The 17,211-nt window shown below is 36.4% G+C and overlaps 6 protein-coding genes across 6 annotated transcripts; 4 read left to right on the top strand and 2 right to left on the bottom strand.

Moving 5' to 3' along the window:
- Positions 1 to 483: 483 nt before the first annotated feature.
- On the top strand, positions 484 to 2,089 carry L201_005922 (methionine-tRNA ligase, beta subunit; the record flags this gene model as incomplete). The annotated part of the gene is made up of 6 exons (XM_066221649.1): positions 484 to 615; positions 685 to 780; positions 841 to 1,342; positions 1,412 to 1,548; positions 1,633 to 1,795; positions 1,905 to 2,089. The coding sequence occupies 6 exons, from the start codon at positions 484 to 486 to the stop codon at positions 2,087 to 2,089; spliced, it is 1,215 nt and encodes a 404-aa protein (XP_066077746.1).
- A 324-nt stretch (positions 2,090 to 2,413) lies between these two features.
- Positions 2,414 to 4,149, bottom strand: L201_005921 (uncharacterized protein; the record flags this gene model as incomplete). Its single annotated transcript, XM_066221648.1, has 2 exons — positions 2,414 to 3,306; positions 3,384 to 4,149. The coding sequence occupies 2 exons, from the start codon at positions 4,147 to 4,149 to the stop codon at positions 2,414 to 2,416; spliced, it is 1,659 nt and encodes a 552-aa protein (XP_066077745.1).
- An 855-nt stretch (positions 4,150 to 5,004) lies between these two features.
- Positions 5,005 to 6,597, top strand: L201_005920 (uncharacterized protein; the record flags this gene model as incomplete). The annotated part of the gene is made up of 6 exons (XM_066221647.1): positions 5,005 to 5,198; positions 5,340 to 5,488; positions 5,584 to 5,837; positions 5,924 to 6,095; positions 6,162 to 6,290; positions 6,374 to 6,597. The coding sequence occupies 6 exons, from the start codon at positions 5,005 to 5,007 to the stop codon at positions 6,595 to 6,597; spliced, it is 1,122 nt and encodes a 373-aa protein (XP_066077744.1).
- Positions 6,598 to 7,808: 1,211 nt separating this feature from the next.
- Positions 7,809 to 12,075, top strand: L201_005919 (uncharacterized protein; the record flags this gene model as incomplete). The annotated part of the gene is made up of 7 exons (XM_066221646.1): positions 7,809 to 8,087; positions 8,161 to 8,334; positions 8,404 to 9,000; positions 9,158 to 10,459; positions 10,526 to 11,824; positions 11,902 to 11,939; positions 12,012 to 12,075. 7 exons carry the CDS (start codon positions 7,809 to 7,811, stop codon positions 12,073 to 12,075), a joined length of 3,753 nt encoding a protein of 1,250 aa, XP_066077743.1.
- A 530-nt stretch (positions 12,076 to 12,605) lies between these two features.
- On the top strand, positions 12,606 to 14,870 carry L201_005918 (uncharacterized protein; the record flags this gene model as incomplete). Its single annotated transcript, XM_066221645.1, has 7 exons — positions 12,606 to 12,941; positions 13,038 to 13,136; positions 13,198 to 13,377; positions 13,468 to 13,918; positions 13,997 to 14,192; positions 14,272 to 14,743; positions 14,805 to 14,870. The coding sequence occupies 7 exons, from the start codon at positions 12,606 to 12,608 to the stop codon at positions 14,868 to 14,870; spliced, it is 1,800 nt and encodes a 599-aa protein (XP_066077742.1).
- Positions 14,871 to 15,079: 209 nt separating this feature from the next.
- L201_005917 (uncharacterized protein) lies at positions 15,080 to 17,041 on the bottom strand (the record flags this gene model as incomplete). The annotated part of the gene is made up of 8 exons (XM_066221644.1): positions 15,080 to 15,316; positions 15,442 to 15,634; positions 15,745 to 15,833; positions 15,907 to 16,032; positions 16,089 to 16,202; positions 16,338 to 16,580; positions 16,654 to 16,741; positions 16,812 to 17,041. The coding sequence occupies 8 exons, from the start codon at positions 17,039 to 17,041 to the stop codon at positions 15,080 to 15,082; spliced, it is 1,320 nt and encodes a 439-aa protein (XP_066077741.1).
- Positions 17,042 to 17,211: the final 170 nt, after the last annotated feature.

The following is a 17,211-nucleotide window of genomic DNA, read 5'->3' as shown; positions in this document are numbered from 1 at the left end:
TCGATTGATTTGTCGCGTTAGGATTGAGATAGATGGGCGACTAGTCCAATTAGTTGTCAATGATATGTAATCTCTGACAAAAATAGTATAGCTATAGGCGATAAGTTATAGAGGTCAATGAATAACTTAACTTGAGAGGTTTTCTAGAGAAAGAGCTCAAAGATGCATTGTCCTCTTCCCTCTTCGTTCACCGTCATAGTTAAATATTTTAATTGAAAATAAATGCCACATCAGATCCTTTGATCCCGATTTGATCCCGCTTATCACTGAGGTATACAGATGGTACTCAACTTGGATCTCCTCCACCTCGAGACGAAACAGAAAGTTGAAGAAAGGTATATTTATATTTCACAATTATACTCTATGTTTAGATTCACAGATTGAACCAGCAACAAGTTCTTTATGCTTGCTCTGTTACGCACAACAATAGTAACACAACAATCTATCTTCAAAAACACTAGACCATTCTTAAAATTACGAACAATGTCAAACGTTTCAGAATTTGTGGCTGCAGCTGAACAAGCTGATCCTGCCTTGACTGGATCAAACGATAAAGATAAAGCTCAAATTGCTAAACTTGTTGGAGAAACTGAAGGTTATGTAAAGGACCTCTCTGTAAGTCAGCTTCCTGTCTAAAGTCTTTGTAAACATGAAGCTGATATACTCACCTGAATATCCATCCAGGCTCTTAACGAAAAACTCACACCTCTTACATACCTCTACTCAAACTCACCTTCTTCAGCAGATGTAAGCTTATACGCTCATCTTCATCCAACTTTGGTAAGTCAGATCCCACTACTAATGACGAGTAACTCGTAAATTGATATCTATCATGCGTAGATCTCCGCACCATCCTCTCAACATCCTCAACAACCATCATTACTTCGATACTTCTTACAAATCCAATCATTAGAATCAGTTCAATCTGCTCAAAAGTCATTACCAAACTCTTTCCCATCATTAGATATTGATTTATCTACCTTATCTACACCAGAGAGAAAAGCTCCTCCACCAAAAGTCAAAAAAGACAAGAAACCCGCTGCTCCAGCCGCTACTGCCGGTAGTGTAACTGAAACTGTTACTGGAGCTGTATCATCCGCTTTAGCTTCAGCTACTGCTGCCGCATCATCAGTATCTGAAACTGCTGTCAATGCCGCTACTGCTGTGAAAGAAGCTGTAGTTGGTGGAGCAGCATCAGAAGGTGTTCAAAATAAAGATGGTAAAAAGAAAGAGAAAAAAGAAAAGAAAGAAAAAATTGCCAAAGCTCCTCAACCAGCAAAAGAAGAACCTACAGGTCCATTACCTTCTATGATTGATATGAGAGTTGGTAAAGTTCTTGATGGTGAGCTTCTCAATATCGCCTGAGACTTATATCCAGCTCAATGAAGCTAACTCACTGCTATGTTATTAGTCAAACGGCATCCAGATGCCGATAGTTTATATGTCGAATCTATTGATGTTGGAGAAGAAGAACCAAGAACTGTTTGTTCAGGTTTGGTTAAATACATGTCAGAAGATGATATTAGAGGTGCTACTATCGTTGTTATCGTGAGTGTATTGGCAACGTATCGTTATTTCAAGTTATACGGTGTACTAACCCTACCATTTACAATTTCCCTCAACCCTGTCCAGTGTAACCTCAAACCAGTAACAATGAGAGGTGTTAAATCATTTGCAATGCTTTTATGTGCATCATCAAAAGATGGTAAAGATGAAGGGGGTATCGAATTCGTTTATCCACCTGAGGGTTCTCAACCTGGTGAAAGAATTTATTTTGAAGGTGAAAAATACGAAAGTGAGTTGGATTGATTCGTCATTTCACGAATGATATACATACGTACTAGAAGAAGAAATCATCATGAGGGGATCAAGGATCAATGCTAATTTGGTATTCCTACTCGCAGATGCCAAACCTGAAGCTCAATTAAATCCAAAGAAGAAGATCTTCGAAACTATCCAACCTGGATTTATAACTTTAGATACAAAAGAAGCTGCATGGATTGATCCTGAAACTAAATCAGTACATAAAATTAGAACAAAAGATGGTGTATTGAAAACAAGAAACTTGATTGGTGCTAGTTTATCATAGATGAATAATACCCCTTGCACAGACATGCATTGTTATCTACCAAGATATACGAAATATCGTCCCATTCAACTAGATAACGATAAAACAATGCATAAAAGAGAATCAGAGTCTATATTGATTACTAATGACATGACATGATATATACTAAAAATTTGTTTTGTTTTCTATTGTCCAGTTTGATGATGCGATAGTGAGTAAAGGTCAAGGGGAGAATAAGCAGGATTATGCTGAATGGAAAGAATCGACAAGAAGGAAAATGACATGTTGGTAACAAGAAAAATAAGGACCTCAAAACCTTTGAGCTTTATGTCAATAACCTTTGAATCATTCGGTTAAAGCCTTTAAATCTTCTTCAGCTGATAAAACACCAGATTTAATGAATTTTTTACCTTTTACAAAATCCAAATTTTCACCTGAATAAGATAATTTAGGTGTAACTTCAATTTCTATATCATCATTATCAAAAGTAGCACCTGAATTCAATAACCATTTTTTAGATTGTGATAATAAATCTTTTCTTGAAGTTTCTGGTGAATCTGCTTTTGAACCTGGAGCATTTTTCAATGGTGAAAATTCATCTTCTCTTGGAACTTCTAAAACACAAAGTGATTTTGTAAATGGGAAAACATCAAAAACGAATAATTCCAATTTCATTCCATTTGGTTTTTCAGGTTTAATCAAATCACCATTTTCAAGATTTATAGTTTGAATTTTTTTCTTTGCTATATGATAAGCCATTTTTTTTTCCATTGACTCAACAGATTCTAAAAAATTTCTAGTATAAAAATGATTTGCTATATTTGCTGCTTTAAATGCTAATTCATCTTTATTTGAAGGATTCAGTTGTTCAGATTTTTCTTTTGATAATTCTGAATATTCAACAACAGTAAATCTATCACCTTTTAAAGCTAAAACACCAACTGATTCTGTAGGTATAGATTTTCTAACTACTTTAGCACCAATTTCTGAATTTCTTTCTAAACAACATCCAATAAATACTGGATCTGCAACTTTAACTAAACAATTATCAACGCAATAAGCATGAATATATTCTATACCGTTATCTTTTAGATCTGATAATACTGTTCTATCACTATCTGATGAGATTGGTCTTCTCAAAGCTGCATATAATCCTCCATTCCCATCTGGTGCAACTGATAATGAAGATGGTGTTGATAATAGTAATTTACCGTCGTCAGATAGAGCAGGTAGAACACCTAATAATGGCGTTACAATCGACAATTAGTAATCGCTCTCACGTTACACTCTATGTTTTTCAGTATAATCTACTCACCTTGTTCAAAGAAAATGACATTATCAGGATTCAAACCAAAGAAATTCATTTCTTTAAAATAATTTTCTGTTTCTTTTCGAGTTGGACCTGAAGTCATTACATACCATTTTATATTTACCGTTCCTTTAGATTTGTTTTCAGTTTGTTCTGATAATTTTTCTAATTTACCAATTCTTTCAGCTTGATATTCAAATAAAGTTTTTTTTGAAGGTAAATTAATATCATACATTCCTTTTGGTTTTGATGAACCTAATCTTGTACCTTGTCCACCAGCCATTAATAAAACTGCAACTTTATTTTCTGAAATCGCTTTTAATCCAATTTCTCTCCATTTCTTTTCATCTTTTGGATTATTAACAATTGTTGCACATGCTTCTTCAGGTAAAGGTAAAATTTCTTCCGGTAATTTAGTTGAAGGCGTTCTTGATCTACCTAATAAATTACCTCCTAATCCTTCTTGCTGACCATGACCACCTGGAGCTGATAAGGTCGCTTCATGTCCTTCATTTTCATTAGGATTCGATAGTGTAGATGATGGATCTGCTGCAATTGCATTTGCATAAATCCTGTTAACTCGATGAACGTCTATATCGTTCAATTGAGCTAATAAATTATCTTGTTCTTCAGAAGATAGTTTATCGAAGAATGTAAACACGTGAGATTGTCCTGCTTCTTCATATGTTTTCTTTAGTTTTTCCAGTAAGGTTGCATTGCTATTTGATGCTTTGGTTGAGCCGTTAATTTGGATAGCTGGTGAGGAGGTCATTGTTCAAGGTTGTATGATTATCAAGTATCAGTACAAAATGAATGAGTTGTTGATAGTAGACGGTTATATAATGTGCTATATTACTGTGCTTGGTATGGCTTTGTATCCGTGACGTATTAGATGTAGATTGGGGAATCAAGGAGTGATCTTCTGTAATTTATGATTCAATTATATATATCATATATCTCTATAACGTCGACACGTTGGAAGGCAAGATTTGGGCGTAGAAGAGAGTATAACACAAGGATAGGTGATTGACAGGAATGACTCGAAAAGCAAAAGAAAAGAAAGAAGTACCGATGTTATCGGCTTTTTATCGTCGAGTTGACTTGGTCCGGTCTGGTCTTTTGAAGATGATAGAATGATGAGGATGTGGATAGCGATGTATGTATAGCTTGTAACAAAGGAGCCGAATGTAGAGAGATGTCACTTTGTATTCTAGGGAAACGTGTATAGCGAACAAAGATAAAAGGCGGTGTTACGTTAGAACGCGTCTATGGGATACTTTCATTGTAGGTTCTAGACTGTAACATCTATGTTAGCAATGCATAAGTAGACAAAGCAGCGGCCTTGGGGGAGGGCTTAGGAGTTCAGGATGTCCAATAACATGTTCAAATCGAAGGCAGACGACAAATCTCAATTGAGTTAAATACGTCTCTAACAACAAATAAATCAGTAACCTAAAGTGATGTTAAGCCGGTGAATAGGATGACGCATTAAATCATCGAAATAATCTAAACCCATCAATTCAAACTTGGAAACTTGTCTTACTCAGTAATAGTTCTCAATATATTCAATAGACCTACCTACAACCTTCCACGGATCTGCTAAATAGGTACTCCTAGACCACTGATCATGCCCTCGACGTCAACATCAACACTCTTGGCTCTTTTGGCGATACCTCTGATACTTCGGTTACTCAAAGCCAAACCATTACCTTTGAGAGAAACTGTTATTTTACCTTCCGAAGAAAGGGTTGTCTTACTTGGTGCAAGCTCAGGTGTAGGTAGAGATCTAGCTCATGCATATGCTAAAAGAGGTGCCAAAGTGTAGGTAGTGTCTCATCCAATTCTCAAATTCATGCATAAACAATAATCGCCTTAGCAAAAATCCGAAGAACTCATTTGATAACGTTATTTGCTACATATTTATGCGAATTTTTACTGACTACAACCGCAACCTCACTCTAGATGTATCGTAGCAAGACGAGCTGATAGTTTGCAAGAAGTCAAACAGGAATGTATAAATTTAGGAGCAAAAGAGGAAAGGATTATAGTGGTTCCCGCGGATATAACCAATACGGATGATTTGATACAGGTCAGAGAAACAGTTAAAAAAGGTGAGTCAGAACATTCTATAATTATTGAAGCGAATGATCTTTCAACTTTTGTGATAATCCTGCTGAATTTTGCTCTAATCTTCACAATCTTATAGCTTGGTCAGGCTTAGATACCGTTCACATATTAGCTGGATTACCATCAACCTCAGTTTTACTTGAATTGGCAGGTGTCAAACTGAATAAACAGGATCAAAATTCCAAGTCAGCTTCCATCTCAAGAGCTCCTTTGACGTATTCAAATTCCTCTGATATTGGTCCAAGTAAAGAAGGTTTAGATAAAGTAGCCTTTGAAGCTAGAGCTTTGAGTGAGGTTAATTATGTTGGAACTATATTATCTTTAACGTGTTTCGTAAGTTTTACTGCTTCAACTCCGCTTCCTAAATGCATATTGAATCATGAAGTATACTTGACTGATAAGAAACACCATCAATCTAGCTCCCTCTCTTAGCATCATCATCAAAATCACCAGCATTACATCATTTATCTTCTGTAGCAGCTACTGTCCCTGCCCCACATAGAGTCATTTATGCAGCAACGAAATCAGCTGGTCTCATGGCTATTGAAAGTTGTAGAGTTGAATGTGAAGGTTGTGGAGTAAGATTTCTCTGTGAGTGGCAACGTGAACCAAAACAAAATTCATAAGCTTGGACTTATATTTTGATATTACATTTAGCGTTTTGTCCTGGTACAATAGACAATGAATTTAGATTAAAAACATCAACTTCACAAACTGGTGGTAGGGATGAAACTAAATTACCTATAAAGCATAAATGGGAAAAATTGTTATTATCACCTCAAAACGGTTAGTCTCTGTTTCAATATTCTTATTAACTATGGCAACACTTGATCTCGTTACAAGCATGATGCTAATATATTTACATGCAGTAATCGATATCATCTTATACAACTTGTCATTATCACCCAAACCTCAACCATTAATACCTTATCCACCATTCTCCTGGATCAAGTCAATGAGTATACCGCCAAAACATTTAGTTCATGCTCCTTGGCAATATCGTTTAGCTATGATGGTTAGAGATACTCCTCTAGGTTGGTTATATGTTGAACCTGGTGCAAGAAGAAAATATGGGTTGATTGGTAGGCCATAACCCATCTGAACAACCGAAGCACCAGCACCGCATACGGTTGGTAGTCGTGTTTCGTGGTTGCAGAAACATCGTTGAGAAGATTCTGACCGGACGGGAAACGATCACAGAGTAAATCAAGGAATGTAGATAACGCTTGGAGATATTTGAGAACACTGTTGCATTGAATTTTCAAGGCTCATTATTTGATTCCATCATATGCATTTCGGTCCCACCAGAACATCAGCTTCCTTCCAATTACGATGTGGGCGAGTAAGCGGCGTCACCAGTATGAACGAAATGTTCAGTCATGAAACCATTGAATGGTGGATAGCCGATATTATTAGTGAGTATGCTTCTCTATCTCCTTTCAGTTTGACGTCGTTATGTATACATTTTTAACTGATATTCAAACTTGAACCGCTGATAGATAAATCTGATCCAGTATTGTATGCATCTATAAAGCCTTGGTCTGGACCTCATCATAATCTGGGACCCACTGCACGAATCCTGTCTAAATTGATTATCAGTCTTGGTCCAAATCGCAATCTCACGCTAAAACGATTCAGCCATTCCTTGAATAACAAGACCGAATGAATAGAGATCCTTTCGTGGAATTCATACTACTAACCAGATGATAGTTGATGAACAGGATACATTTATATATAAATCAGCAATTTTTCAACTCGATTCCTCTTTTTTTCCCTTCTTCACCTCACTTCTCCCCTTCTCCCAAAACACAACCTTCCAAAAAAAAAAGACTGGACTCCTGGTGATCCATCTACTGTTTAAAACCCATAAAACGCAACGCTCATTTTTTAACGCCTAATACGCTATAACGAGAACCTGCCAAACTTTTACACGAAAATAAAAGCTAACCGGATACAAAGAAAAGAAAAGAAAACGTAAATACAATCGACAAGAAAATTCAACTTCAACTAACGATCAAATAATCAAGAAAGACCGACTCCTTAATTGGTGTAGTATAAGTATATTTCTCAAGTAAATAAGTAATCAATTTAAAAATCCTTGTCCATAAATTCATTCTTTTCGGCAGGCCGAATAAATATTAAAATATAGCGAGCAGAGCTTGCCTTCTACGAAAACAGTAGATCGTATCAAACAAAAATAAAACCTTCAAAATTCTTTGAAGAAACCAGGTTGTCCAGTCATCCCAATCTATTCCTCCTTTTTAAGAAAAACAAAAAAGAAGCTAAATCAATCAATTTATCAAAATGGTTCAGATCAAGTCATCAGTTTTAGTTGCTGCTGCTGCTTTCTCAGCTGCATCTGCATTACCAACTTCATCGTCAAACAATAATATTGTTGATTTAAATGTAAACTTAAACAACAATAGAGCTAGTCCAACAAAATCATTATCTACAAATGATTTTAACGATTATAATACAGATAATTATGATTCAGCTGGAGCAGCAACAACAACAGCATTGTTAACTGATAGACCTACAGGTAAATCTGTTATTGATTTAGATGTAAATTTAGGTAAAGCTCAAGTAAGTGAAGCGTTTGTGGTAGAATGATTTAATCGTGGTAAGCTAATTAAACTGTACTTGGATCTACTTTTAGCCTTTACTTCAAACTAGAAAAAATAGAAAAGATGAAGAGGATGTTGGATTAAAAAGATCAGTTAAAGAAATGGTAAAGAATGTTGAGACAAAAGGAAGTGGAAGTGGAAGTGCAAGTGGTAGAATGTGGAAAGGTAGACCTTCTAAAAGAGGTCCTTGGAGAAATGGGGGTGATGTAAGTGAAATTTCAATTCCTTTATATCATCAAGAATGCGGGCTGATGAATTATGGCTTTCTCAAATAGTTGATTGATCTTAATATCGGCCATGGAGCTGTTGATACTGTTCCAGAAAACACTGCTCGACCATTGCTTAACGGTAATTTAATTGATTTAGCTATCAGATCACCTAAAGATGAAGATGGGAGACACGATGGTAGATTAACTGGAGACGATGATGAATATTATCGAAATTCCGGAAACTCACAATTACAAGCTAGAAGACATGGTGGACATAGACATTCAGTAGTTGAAGTTATTGGTGATGATTATTACAGACATCATGGCGGTGGTCGAGGAGGTTATGAATTTATTGAAACTGGTCATAGTAGACATCGTGGTGGAAATATTAATGTAAATGAACATATCCATTCACACGAACATTATCATAAAAGACATCATCAAGATACTGTAATAATTGAAGATCATGATAATCACCATAGACATCGTGGTCCAAAAATTGTAGAAATTGTTGGTGATCATCATGATAACTATCATTCCCATGGAAACGTTAACGTGAATGAACACATTCATCAGCATATTCATGATAGATCTCATAGAGATCATGATAATGGAAATGTTGTTGTAGTCGATGGCGATAGACATGGTAGACATGGTGGTGATGTAAGTGGTTTTACCCCTGGTCCCTGCTTGCTACCTCCTGCCTCTCCTTGCCCCCCCCTCCCCCCCTCCCGGCTCCACGTTTCCCTCCCACCCCACCCCTTTCACTTATATTCCTACTTTTTCTGGTAACGAGATATAAGGCTAACCCATATATCAGGTCACGGTCGTCAATAATGATAACAGACATCATCGACATGGCGACACAACCATCGTAAATAACAGTGGTCATAGACACGGGGATACAACCATCGTCAATAATGATTCTCATCGACACTCTGGTGACACAACTGTAGTAAACAACCACAAGCGATCATCACCAAAACTTGGTATTTCATCCAAACTTGCTGGACTTGGTCGAGCATTCCTTAAAAGACATTCTAGCGATGATAGACATTACAGACATGGTGACACCACCATCATTGATAATGGCAGACATCACGATACGACTGTAATCAATAATGGTAGACATGGAGATACCACATTGATTAACAATGGAAGACACGGTGATACTACTTTGATCAATACTGGAAGACACGGTGATACCGCGATTATCGACAACAGCCGACATCACAGACATGGTGGAGATACAACTATAGTCAACAATAAAAGACACCACGACACTACAATCGTTAGTAATGGTAGACACGGTGATACAACTTTAGTGAATACCGGTAGACATGGAGATACTCTTATTGTTGACAACGATAGACATCATCATCATGGCGGTGACACCACAACTGTCAATAATGATAGACATCACGGTACTACAGTGGTAAACAATGGTAGACACGGTGATACAACAGTCGTAAACAATCAAGGCTCACACCACAGGCATGGAGGAGATACAACCGTAGTAAACAATCATAAAAGAGGACATCATCATTCAGATAGAATAATTGTGATTGGCGACAATAAAAGGTATAGCGATGCAGATTTCTACTATAAAAATTCATGGAGTAATGGATTAAGGTATGGAAATCCTATTTATTTCTCAAATGGTGATAGTTTCAATAGAGTTAGAATGATTGATAATTATGGTTATACATCAAGATATAGATTACCAGGAAGTGGAAATCAAGTTAATATAATTCCTGCTGATGCTATTCCTTATAGAACTGGTAATAGATATCAAAAAGTATCTTATGATTATGGTTATGGTTATCCAACTTACCATTACGGTAGATATGGTAAACGATCAGCTGAAGATGAGAATGAAAATGTATCTATAATGGATAATGACCACCATAACGAACATGAAGAAGGTCAAGATGTAAATAACCACAAACGTCATCACAATGATCATCGAAATGACAGGCACCACGGTCATAATAGACATGAAGAGTGCAAACATGGTCGATGTGATTCAAATCATGGTGATGATGTAACGATTGTCAATAATCATAAGAGACAAATGCAAGATAACGGTATGGGTGGTGCACCTGGTTACATTGATGTCACCGTGAGTAATACCTCGCCGTATTTGAATAGCTATGAGATCATAACTGATGTAATTACTCCCCTGCAGAGTCCCGTATTCAACTCTACTACCGCTACTAGAATCGCATCTTTAGTTTTATCTACATCAAATGGTACAGATGCTAACTCGACCTTCGTTTTGAACGCGTCAAGTAACATTCGTACACAAGTTTATCTTGTTCCAATTAATCAAGGAAATTCAACCACAGCTTCTGCTGCTGCAGCAAGTAGTAACTCAACTTCAACTTCACCAATATCGGTCAATTTGAAAGTACCTATTTTCGTTGCCTCATCAGCATCAGTTGAACCGTATTGTGCGACGTTTGATCCTTCACCTGAAAATCCTGCTCCATTAACTGTTACACCATGTACGACAGAAAACGATCCATCTTCACATGAAAGTCAAAGATTCTTATATAATCCTGATACAGGTGTAATTCATCCTGATTGGCAACCTTCAACAGATGCTCAACAATTACTTCAAGCTGTTCCTGACAGTGTAGATGATTCCGAAGCATCTGTCAACGACATTGATATGAGTGAAAACGTTTCAGCCGATCAAGCTATGATGACTGCTTCAGCAACTATGGCAGCTATGGATGCTTATGCTACAAGTGGTGATTACGATGCTGCAGCAATGCAAACTGGTGCACCTACCATGTCAGCTTTAGCGAGAAGAGCAACTATCACTCCATCAGCTTCGGCTTCAGGTTCGATGTCCACTTCCTCTACTACAGGTAATTCATCTACAATGTCATCACCTCCACCTTTGATCACTTCTGGACCACAATCATCAACTGCATCAACTAAGTTACCACAATCTAATGTATCTGGATCAGGGTCAAATGCTTCAAACGTTACTTTAATTTTCACTCCTGTTAATCCAGCGATTGTAAATTCAGCTTCAGTCAATTTTGATTCCTCATTAAATGACGATGATATGTTGCCAACTGAATCATCAACTCAATCAGGTATGAATTCTCAACAAGCTACTATGAACACGAACAGTAAAAGAGGTTTCCAAGCTGTAAATCCTGATATCAACAGCAATAACAATGCTGATATCAACAACAACAACAACAATGGAAACAATGGCGACCAATCAACTTCCACTTTCAGTTCATCCTCTACTTCAGGTTCAGGTGATTTGAATAATGCTTCTTCTACCAATGATGATAATAACAATAACAATAACTTTGCTACTCAAGCTGCTACCCCTGCTCCTGCCGCTCCATCCTCTACTTCAGGATCTTCATCCTCAAATGGAAATGGTATTCATGCTAATGCTAAAGTGAATGTTGGTGGCGGTGCTATAAATTCTATCAAAGGCGATTCTCTGTTACAAAAGGTGAGTATATCAATACAATATCTTTCCTCCTTATTTGGTTATCCACTTAGCTGATCATTGACGGTATCACTACTTAGCCTATGGTCGCTCCTGAATCACTCACTGCTCCTTATGAGTAAGTATATATTTCTCACTTTCTATTATAGACCGTGAGAGCTTCAAGCTGATTAATGTAGACTTCACTAAGGTGGAGATGGACAAAAGCCGATTCAGCCGATGAAACAGCTTTATCAAAATCTACTGTCGTATAATCATAGTAAGAAAGAGAGATAGATCAGATCAGACCAGTGGATGATATGGACAATGTAATTTATTTTATAGTGTTGTATATAAAAAGCTAACTTCTCCTATCAGATATAACGTTTGACTCTTGATTATATAGTGATTTTACTAACTAATTTTCGAACGTCTTGATTAGGATTGTGTTATAGTTAGTGATCGATGTATTATGCATATAATGTGTTTCTACTTGAAGTCCTGTAGTCCTGTACACACTGTCCTCCACCTTGACTATGGTCATGACTGAAGATCTGATATAATGCGGTATGCACCAAGATGAGTGATCATCACCGTATCACCGTCGGCCGAGGATATCATCTACGAGTACCATATGAAACCCTCCGCCAAGATGTTATCCGGTAGTGCCCGAGGTGTATACAGGTTGCGCGATCAGTTATACATGTCGATCACAATTCGGCACTTCTGCATCTATATATACTCATCCATTATCTCTTCACAAATATACTGTATATCATTCAAAAACAGTAAATAACGTATTGAGATGTCACAAGCAGCTATAGAGAGAATATCAGGCTGTCCTATCAATCATACAAACAATGCTTCTTCATCTACTTCGACAACTCCATCGTCTTCAACAATCATGACGACACCTCCACCAACAGCTTCAACCTCGGAAATGATAGCGTCTTCTTCCTCTACAAGAAATGCAAGAAGTAAATCACCAGTATCAACACCATTAACACCAATATCAGACTCGGAGCAAGATCCAATATCAGAACATATAATACATAATTCAGCCCCTATAACCAGATCATCATGCTTCGCTTTACCTATTAATCCGCAATTACAATCGCCTTTATTACGTGCACCGGTAGAAGTGAGTTTTCGTCTTAACAACATGATGTCGATATGATAATAATATGTTTTGGAAACATAAAGTGGCCATTGACTGATATATCATAAAATCAAATAGATAATACAGAAAATACTTATAGTTTCAGGAGGAGAAGATGTTCAAACAATAGCTCGAGCTGCAAAAGTATGCAGGGAATTAAGATCAATAATATACGAAGTCAGTAAGAACCCAATATGCTTATGTCAATCTATTAGGCTGACCACTTATTCTATTCTAGAATCCTGATCAAGCATTATGGCGTCAGATACACCTACAGCATTATGATGATCCTCGGTTGGCAGGTGCTTTCACTAAAGCTAGATCATTAGGAGAAATAGATTGGAAGAGAAGAATACAAGATAGGGAATTTGTGAGAAGGATTTTTCATGAATGGAGTCATAATAAAGTCGAGCAAGTTGTATGTTACATCTGTTGTCTCCCAAAGCTATACGAATATAGCGTATTCAGGTGACTTAGAGGAGACTTAGCTGACCTTGTGGAGTTACAGAACCAGCATATAGGTTTAATAAGTTCAACTTTAATGGATGTATACCTTGACTTGCCACCTACAAGTGAAAGTTATGACCCATCTACATCGAGTGATTCACTCAATACAGAAATTCTATCAAATTGGATCCGATCCTCACTATTTAAACATATGTACGAAAGTGAATATTTCGTAAAACCCGAATTTGGCACACCTACAGCATACAAGGAGAAACTTCGAGGAAATCAGAAAAGAAAAAGAAGAAATATGATAGATCCTATAATATCTAGATTACATTGTTTAATTAGATCCGAGTATAATGATGAGTCATCAGAAGATAGAGAATGGAGAGGATTCATTAGGGAATCAATATACAATACTAGAAATTATCATAAAAAGAATGATTGGGGACCTTTTAAAGAGGATGGGAAAGTCGATTGGAATCTACTTGATGCCATCAGTTCCGCTATGAGTAAGTTTAATCTTGTTACTAGTACATAGATGATCATGTATAAAGAGGTTTGTTTTGCTGATAAAATCAGCCTTATAGTGCTCAATGCTCAGGCGGTGATCGATAGTGAACCTGACGCTTGGCTTCCTGCGATACAGCCAATGTTATATGGTGTTGAACCTACTAGAAGTCTAGGATTCAACAACCTCACAAGACCGGCAAACTTGGCAGAAGGAGAAATCTGGGATTGGGCAGATGTGGAAGGTACTTGGTGCGGATGTTATGCTTTCATGGAGTAAGTCAATCTTTCCCTGTAAAAGTCTACCAAGCTTTCAAACCTTTACAATATGTATGCTGATGATCAACGCTTTTAGTTATGCTGATTGGGTAGGACTAAATCAACCTTTGTTAATGGCAAGATCAGGTACAGAAATTGATTTATCAACATATCATGAAGCTTTGGGTGATTTGATGAAATTAGAATTAAAAATATGTAAAGATCCATTTGCGCTTGGCGGTAGACAATCGACATCATGTCCAAATCATGAATTTGAAGAATCTGATAGACATCCATTACCTCCAATGAAAAGTGGATTACCTTCTTCAGATTTATTACAACCAATCTATTTTCATGGTTCTTCAGCTCCCTACCCAGGTGATGGGCCAGATACAACTCAACAAGCTCCTACGTTACCTCAAAATGCTATAAGAGGCGTAGTGAGGTTGACAGCTGATAATCCACCACAAGTCAAATGGACTTTGATTATCAGATATAGAGGTCAAGATAGATGGAGATTGGAATGTGTACAAGTTGGTGGTAGAGGTTCTAAAAGAGGTTTCTTTGGTGTAAGTTGATATCATTCCCTTCACCACGAATCTCAATTGATCACTGATGATACTGCTTTAGATTTGGTCAGATGCCGCAAGAAGTGAACATTCACCGTGCGGTCCCGCTTGGTATTGGAAAACATGATCGTTGTATTTCTCGTAGTTTGTAGGAAGTAGACCCAAACTTTATTTGATTTTGCTTAATGTCCAGCTATTATATTTCGTCATAAACATCGCTCATATTTCGTTTGTATACTGTATGACATCGTGTTGTATTATTCTTATGTATACATGCAGATGCGATCATAGCTTAAAACAACCGCTCAATCTGACTTTACCTTACCTTACCTAATCCTATATTAACTCCGATATAACCTTTTTGACAGCTCTAGCAGAGTGTACAACAGCATCTTGGAATTCAATTATATCATTCTTAGTCATTTCAAAATTTAAAGAAATCAAACCTCTTTGTGCGATCCAAAAACCTTTTTCTAATAGATAAAAGAAAAATAAATCTAATCCTTCTCTTTTATTTTCTAAAGACATAATAGGTATATAATGAATTTGATTTATTGATCCTAAACCTGTTATCTAAAAACCAATTAATGAGATAAAATACATAAAATTAGTTTCAAACTCTCGCACAAACCTGTGTCTGTATCGGCGTCATACATATTTGGATAGGTTTGATCGTAGCAAGGTCTTTTTTAGCTCACTTTAAAAGGTAATTCTTCTTTAACAAATATTCCATTCAAAATATTTCTCAATTCATCACCTAATTCATTCAACTTGTTTAGATTATCTTCAGTCAAAATTTGTGTAATAGCTGTTAATCCACTAATCATAGTCAAAGGTGAATTATTGAATGTACCTCCATGTGAAATTGAATTTGGCTGTCTAGCATCGAATCTAAATTCATTCCATATCATCAAGGCGTTAGCATTTCGTTACACTTTATAGAAACCTCCTTTAAGAATTTTGTTAATACCCCTGTTTTTGTTGATGATAGGCATACTCACAAAGACATTATTTCTTTTTTACCTCCAAAAGCACCAAAAGCGAAACCACCTCCGTAAAATTTACCTAAAGTCGTTATATCTGGATTTATCTTAAAATTTATTTATCATATTGGATATTATCAGTAATTGAACGTCAACTTCGCACTGAATAATAAAACTTACATTCAATAATTTCTGACTACCACCTGTACTTAAACGAGCAGTTTGAACTTCATCAAAAATCAATACTGCACCTATCTTCTTCGATAGTTCTCTAAGATCTTTTAAGAATTCAGGTTCTCCAGGTGTCTAAGGGATTTTCACAGATTGTCAATTACCTAGACGTCAAATTTCACTGCACTTACACATCCTCCTGCACCTAACATAGGCTCAACAATGATAACACCTATATCTTTAGAGTGATCTTGTATTTTTGAACTTGTTCCCGCTATATCATTATATGGACAAACGATGAATTCCTATAAGTGGATGAATATTGTTAGTCAGCAGTGAGACAGTTTTCCTTTTCTTTTCAATATGATATGTATATATAGAGGAGAATAGGTATATTGGGAATGAACATATGATATGGTACAATCCACTCAAAAACTCACATAAGGTACTTTCAAATCTCCTCCTCCTTGATGTTGTTCTTCACCAAAATGCGATAAAACACTACCATGATAACCACCTTTAAAAACCACTACTTTTTCCCTTTGAGTATAATGTAATCCAATTGAAATTGCTAATATATTAGCTTCAGTTCCTGAATTAGTGAATCTGATTAAATCTATTGAAGGAAATCTTGAACATATTTCTGAAGATAAGAGGGATTCTGCTTTTGTATGTGCACCTAGCTACTTTTGATTTGATTTAAGCTCATCTTTGATGAGCTATCTAAGCTTTGGTATTGTTAGAAGGATGACCCACCTGTAATCCATTATCTAAAGCTTCAATAATCGCTTTCTTCAATACTGGATTTGATTTCCCATATATACCACTTGTAAAGTCTGATACGCTATGTAGGATTGAATCGAGAATCTTTTCAGTAGTTTGAGCTATGTAAGAAAGATAAATAAATCACATACAAATCTTTATATGTATGTCCATCTAAATCAATTATATCTGTACCTTGTCCTCTTTCAATAAACAAAGGGAAAGGATGAATAAAAATGGATGATCTGGTTTCACCACCTGGTAACGATTTAGTTGCTTCTATATACGCTTCATAGGATTTGGGATTTTTACCAGAATACTTTTCATGAGCTTTAGTTAATGCTTGAGATAAAGAAGTGTCCGTGTTGGTCGCGATCGTCATATTGGTGATTGCAATAGAATAGAACGTGAAAGACTAGGAGGGTAGTGAATTTCTGAAACTGAAGACCAAGATTTAGTCGTTATGATTGAGAAAAGCGGGAAAATGATTGGTTTTTGTGAATGCATAAATCCAACAAATGAGGATACGGATATAAGTAGGAACATCCTGTA

The sequence above is a fragment of the Kwoniella dendrophila genome, chromosome 8 (genome assembly GCF_036810415.1).
Source record: "Kwoniella dendrophila CBS 6074 chromosome 8, complete sequence".
NCBI lineage: Eukaryota > Fungi > Basidiomycota > Tremellomycetes > Tremellales > Cryptococcaceae > Kwoniella > Kwoniella dendrophila.
This window is presented reverse-complemented; position numbering and strand designations above follow the sequence as displayed.